The sequence below is a fragment of the Euphorbia lathyris genome, chromosome 8 (genome assembly GCF_963576675.1).
Source record: "Euphorbia lathyris chromosome 8, ddEupLath1.1, whole genome shotgun sequence".
Taxonomy (NCBI): Eukaryota; Viridiplantae; Streptophyta; class Magnoliopsida; order Malpighiales; family Euphorbiaceae; genus Euphorbia; species Euphorbia lathyris.
In genome coordinates, this window is record NC_088917.1 from 50,350,865 (window position 1) to 50,357,184 (window position 6,320).

General features: G+C 37.9%; 1 protein-coding gene across 1 annotated transcript; it reads right to left on the minus strand.

Annotated features, from left to right (window-relative positions):
* Positions 1–2,365: 2,365 nt before the first annotated feature.
* LOC136202056 (serine/threonine-protein kinase Aurora-2) lies at positions 2,366–5,775 on the minus strand. Its single transcript, XM_065992506.1, has 9 exons — positions 5,625–5,775; positions 4,785–4,901; positions 4,204–4,350; positions 3,782–3,877; positions 3,452–3,547; positions 3,272–3,368; positions 3,057–3,174; positions 2,913–2,985; positions 2,366–2,819 (listed from the first exon to the last, which is right to left on the minus strand). Exons 1-9 carry the CDS (start codon positions 5,658–5,660, stop codon positions 2,718–2,720), a joined length of 882 nt encoding a protein of 293 aa, XP_065848578.1. The 5' UTR covers positions 5,661–5,775; the 3' UTR covers positions 2,366–2,717.
* Positions 5,776–6,320: the final 545 nt, after the last annotated feature.

A 6,320-nucleotide genomic window follows, 5' to 3' on the forward strand; every position in this document is an offset into this window, starting at 1 on the left:
TCCAGCGCAGAAACCGAATATCGCGGCGTTGCCAACGTCGTGTCTGAGACATGTTGGATCCGAAACCTGTTGTTGGAACTTGGCTGCCCAATTCAGAAATCTTCACTAGTGTACTGTGATAACATCAGCGCCGTATATTTGACAGGCAACCCGGTTCAGCACCACCACACCAAACATGTGGAAATGGACATTCACTTTGTCCGAGAACGAGTTGCCAAAGGAGAAGTCCGTGTCATTCACGTGTCTTCTCGTTATCAAATTGCTGACATCTTTACCAAGGGTCTACCATCGACACTATTTGAAGATTTTCGAAATAGCCTCAATGTTCGCCCTCCGAACCTTTCGAGTACGGGGGTGTATTAGACTATGTATTTAGTTATTACTTATCTGTATTTATTTTGTTACTTATCTCTAGCCTAGAATATAGGTTAGTTTGTTGACTATAGTTGTTTACCTAGAGTAAACTGTATTCTGTATAAATACTAAACTTATCATCAATAACAATCACTGAGAATCATATTGTTACACATAACAGCGGAGGGGATCTTGTTAAGGGCGAAGGAGATTACGCAGGCAGCGGCAAGTCTCTCGAATCCGCTGCTTAGTAACCAGCCCTTAGAGAAATGGATAAGATGGATACCGCCGGAACCAAACTGGACCAAAATTAATACTGACGGAGCTAGCAAAGGGAATCCGGGGCTGGCGTCCGCAGGGGGACTGTTGAGGGATTCAAATGGAGCTTGGATAAGGGGATTCACGGTTAATCTAGGAGTTTGCACCGCACTCCTTACCGAAATCTGGGGGCTGTATTTCGGGCTCCGTTTAGCTTGGGACAGCGGGCACAGGAGAGTTATTCTGGAACTGGATTCTACTTCAGCCCTTCTCTTTATGCAGAAAAATGTAAATACTCGGCAACCGATGGGTTGGCTAATTCGGGAATGCTGGAATTTACGGGATAGGAGCTGGGAGATTCGCTTCCAACATGTTTACAGGGAAGGTAACTAGGCTTCTGACTGGATGGCAAACTTCGCAGGCACTTTAGCCTTGGGTCATCACGTGTGTGATGCGCCTCCTGCAGGCCTCCAGTCTATTCTCCATGAGGATCGGATTGGTAGAGTCTCATCGAGGACAGTTAGTGTTCAACAGGAACTTGCTCCATCTTAACTTTTCTTCTTTGTTTTTTGTTTTTTGTTTTGTTTTCTTTGTTTTTCCTGGGCTCCTGAGCCTTCCTTCTTCCCAAAAAAAAAAATTTCTCCTCTTCCGTGGAAGCAAAATTGATCGAATCATGTAAATTTTTTTACTTAATTTGTTTTCATTTTATTTGTTCAGCTAATTCATATCAATTTCTAATCTCCATATATTATTAATATATATTGATACTAATTAATAAGTATTAAAAGTAAAGGCGAGACAATACATAATTAACATGGATGAAAACAATAAACACTAGCATCCATTAAAATTATTTCTATAGCTATTGTTAACAAAGTATTCATAAGATCTTGAAAAGACGTATAACAGGATTAGTTGGAGTTTTCTGTAGGATACCCTTATTAGTTTTGGGCTAAAATAATCAGTGGATTCAGTTGATCATGAGTTGCATCTCGACTTTTTCCATGAGTGTATTATGGAATGTGGAGAAGCTCCCAAATTTTTTTACCCTCATGTGGTTTGCGGCAAGATGACCCCCTCTCCCAGTATATGTTCGTTTTATACCTGGAGAGGCTAAGCCATCTTATTGAGGATTCAGTTGGAAGTAGTGTTTGGAAGTGGATTTCTCTCTCGCACAATGGTCCCCCTTTCTCTCTCACTTGGAGCAGACCCTTGTTATTAATGATTTCTTGAATTCTTTCTATCAAAGTTCTCTCTTAGGAGTTCCTTGTGTCCCAAGCTTTTAATTTCGATGAGCTGAGTGGAAGGAATAGCTATGTTGAGAGGTGAATTACTTGGAAATTTGCACAAAGGCTGTCAAAGTTCTCTCTTAGGAGTTCCTTGTGTCCCAAGCTTTTAATTTCGATGAGCTGAGTGGAAGGCATAGCTATGTTGAGAGGTGAATTGCTTGGAAATTTGCACAAAGGCAATCCAAGCTTTGCTTCAGTCGGGGTCTAATTAGAGATTGTAACAGTGCTTGGTTGTTGGTGATAATATCAGTATTTAATTTATTATGCTTTCTTGGTTGAGCTTTGGCTCAAAATTCATTTTAGGAGTAAAATAGTAGAGTTTACTAACCCTTTAGGTCATCACGAGTGTGGTGTGTCATAGTATTTGTTTAGTTGCCATAGTAGTCGTATAGTGCTTATTTAGTTGTTTTTCTTGTTTGGAAACTTGTCATAGTGTCGTGTTTAGTTTTTTCACTACCAAAAAAAAAAAAAAAAAACAAAGTATTCATATTCCAAAAATATTTATATAAGTATTTTAATAAAAAAACATAGAAACAGTTTAATGTAAAAACAAACAGAACGGTTTAATAATTTTGTGAATCTATGTACTAGCACTTGAGAGAATCCACTATATAACATTGCAACGATGACGCATCTCTTTTTGGTGGAGCCTCACATCTTACAATGTAGCTACTAGAAAGAATACATGAAAATGATTCCACAACAAAGGTCAGTATTTCCTCCTCCTCTTCTACAAATCTTCGAGGTAGATTGATCTGATATGCACCCAATCATTGCAAGGGGGAGGGAGGGAGGTTGGTTTTCACCTATAATTGATTAACCCCTATAGACGCCGGATGGATCTGCATTTTGTACAATCCATGGATGCTCAAGTACCTTATGCAATGCCAACCGTTGTGATCCATCCTTAACCAGCATCTGTTTAACAATGAAATAACACATTCCAAATTCAACTCTTTTGTCAAGTTTCTGAAAAATCCTGTGATTAATTAGAGAGCCTTTCGAGATCACCTGAGCAACGAGATCCTTTGCAGCAGAAGAAACTACTGGTTTAGAGGGGAACTTCAGATCCACTTGCACAATCCTGTTCACACATCAATGTCAAATTCCAACCAAAAGAGTGAACCATCTTTGTCATTTTAAGTTTATGCTTACCTTCTATATGTATCCGAGTGTTCTTTGGCCTCAAAAGGAGGGACGCCATATAAAAATTCATAACACAACACACCAAGGCTCCAGATATCAACACTAGCATCATGCTCCACACTTTCAACTGCACCGTTGAAATAAGAAGGCAAGGCATGTAATCCAACAATATGCCAACAAATTAAAAAGTGTCGCTAATAAGAACATCCTTGAACTCTACATACCCATCTCAGGGGGCAGGTAATCCAATGTACCACACATTGTCCGTCTACGATTAAATGTGTGCACCGACCAACCAAAATCTGCAATCTTCAGCTCACCCTGGTAGAAAAAGAAACGGGGATTCACATAATAAGACATCAATCATATTTCACAGGGAATATGTTCATGATGTCTGTTAATACCTGTGCACCAACCAAAAGATTCTCTGGCTTGATATCTCTGTGTATTACATGTTTCCCATGGCAATAAATCAATGCCCGAGCTAGTGATGCAACATACTGAAAAAAATTACAGCATGTACAACATCAAAACTTGTGCTTATTATTATTATTAATATTCATCAAGCTAGTAAAAATCAAACAATTAATCACGAGTCACATGACTTCCAAATTGGCCAAAGAGCTATCTGATTTTGACAATGAAATGAAAATAGGGAACAAATATCGTGTATGCAAGTTCTGTGAACATTATCAAGTGATGGGTTTCCACAAAATAAAAATAAAATAACTCACTGTAGCAGCCCGCCTTTCGCTGAAGTATTTACACTTCTGTAGTTCTTTATAAAGTTCACCCTTTGCAGCATACTCTAATATCAAGTAGACTCGTTTCTGCAACAATCATATTAACAATAGGAACAATTAGACTATTAAAATGAATAATAAAAACGATATTTTGTCTCCAAGGTAGATGTGAACTTCTTCATTTTTACCCTTGATACTGATCTCCCAAAACTCTACTTTTCAGATCGAAATTCTTTTTCTTCTTAATTATTATAGCTTACTTTAACGACTGTTGCATTAATTTTAAACTTCTCTTTTGGTATAAATAAGAGCAAATTTGAAAATAAGTTGCCAAAAGTGCATAGGTAATGTAAAAATGAACAAATTGATAAAACCTAAAATGTCATATAATAAAGGGAGCTGAGGAAATATACCTGATCATAAAAGTAACCATACAGACGCAATATGTTAGGATGTCGAAGATGACTTTGAATTTCAACCTCCCTACGGAGCTGATGTTCAACTTGTGATTGTTGCAACTGGCTCTTAAAGAGCACCTTCAGAGCCACAATATGATTACTCTGTTTCAAATCGCATCAAGACCTAATTGGTTAGGCCAGTAAAGAAAATCCACATGAAACATCAGTCCAGAAAGATGCATATATACAATCAATGCCATTCAATTTGGCTCCGACTTTTAATTTAGGCTGCAAGAATGTGTTAAACTTTGCTGGTATTGACTTCAGAAGAAAAAACTATTGCAATATATATGTAATATGGTTCTGAATGAAAACTTCTTTCCATTCTTCTAGACCATTCAGTTAATAAAAGAGGAAAAATAACCTCAAAAACTAAATGTGCAATTAATTGGAACTCGTCCTTTAGAAGCAGATAGTCTACTGCAAACAACAAGTATTCAACCGACAAAAGCTAAAATCTAAAAGACCAAACTCTCATCATCCATAACTAGAAACACCAACACCAATAATGTATCAAGAAATCCATGACAAATTACCCTCTTCTCTCGAGCTAGGTAGACATGGCCAAACTTTCCCCGTCCAAGAGGCTTTCCTATATCAAAATCATTAAGCGCCCATCTACTTTTTTCTGCCGCTGCCACCTCTGAAGTAGCCTGTAACAAATAAAAACTTAACTCCGAACAAAACAGAACAAACAATAATGCTGGATATGCTTGATAAAAAAAATATAAAATAATGCTGGATATGTCTGCAAGTAAGATTTCAAAAGCTCAGATTCATCTAATTTTTCCCAATTAACGAAATAAAACACAAGAGGTCACGGGTTCGAGTCTTAGGAGCGGCCTCTTGCCAAAATAAATTGGTAGGGGAAGGCTTGCCCCCAGTACACCCTTGTGGTGGGACCCCTCCCCGGACCCTCGCTCAGCGGGGACGCGTAGTGCGACCGGGCCGCCCTTTTTTAACGAAATAAAACACAAATTGCCAAATGCGTCAAAATGCAGGCCCTAAGGACAATGGGAGTCAAAGAAAGCCGGCATGTAGAATTTGCAAACGCAGCTCCTAAAATCATATTAAAGATAATGTTAACTACAATTCGCAAATAAAAGCTAATAGCGTGCAATTGGACAAAAATTAGAAAAGAAACCCCATGATACAGTTTTATTGCAAACAGAAAGTGGGAAAACATAATTTCTCTCTTTCTAAATTCTTTATTGACGACGAAACGCAAGAACAATGAAAGAAAGAGGAACAATAAGAGAAACAAGGAAAAAAATGAAACGAGTATAGAAATAAAGATTTCATGGATTAAAATCCGGAGGCTGATGATAAAATGACATAACAATAATTACATACAATGTTTAGGGCAGAGCAATTACCTTCTGTTGCGGTGAGGTCTCAGCAGCGATGGCCATCGGGGAGGTAGAGAAATTTAGAGAAAAATGAAGGAAGTAATTGAAATAGAGAGATTGGCGGAGAAAATACAGAGAAGGAAAGAGAGGAAGAGGGGGGGGGGGGTTTTGAGATTCTTCAATAAACATTTTACAACGGTCGAATACGTACGTGCTGCCACGTGGTCCAATAAAGCTTTCAGATCCTTTTCAAAATATTTCTGTTGTCGAATTTTTAATTAGGGAGAGGAGCGTCTTTGGTCTTGTATTGATGTCAGATCAAGACAGGGAGGGAGGCCGGCACAACTATTGTTAGATGGGGCTCATATTTCTTGTCACCGAGGCCACGGAGACCTGTATATTGGTGTGATTGGGCTTATTGTACTCCGACCGATCCACTTAATAATTTCCAAGAAAAAGGTAGAAATTTACCATATCATTTTTTAAGGGGAGAGGAATTCACCTAAACATTAAAAAAAAAAAAAAAAGTAATACTTTTATTCTTATTCTTAAGATGTCACGCGAATATGTATAGTTACTTTGTTTTTGACAACGTAAGTTTTACTTTGTTTTTTCCACCATTGAATGGTGGTGAACTTTGACAAAGTAAGCATAGAAGGCACCATCAAATCAAAATAAAAATTCTTAAAGTTATCATTTTCCAGCATTTTTAAAATAATAAAA

Bases quoted from the DNA above. Each gene is read 5' to 3' on its own strand.
- LOC136202056 (XM_065992506.1), bottom strand. From the start codon at position 5,660: ATGGCCATCGCTGCTGAGACCTCACCGCAACAGAAG. The intron at 3,878-4,203 runs GTATATTTCCTC...TGATTGTTGCAG, and splicing joins ATGGTTACTTTTATGATCAG to AAACGAGTCTACTTGATATT. The intron at 3,175-3,271 runs GTATGTAGAGTT...TCAACGGTGCAG, and splicing joins TTACCTGCCCCCTGAGATGG to TTGAAAGTGTGGAGCATGAT.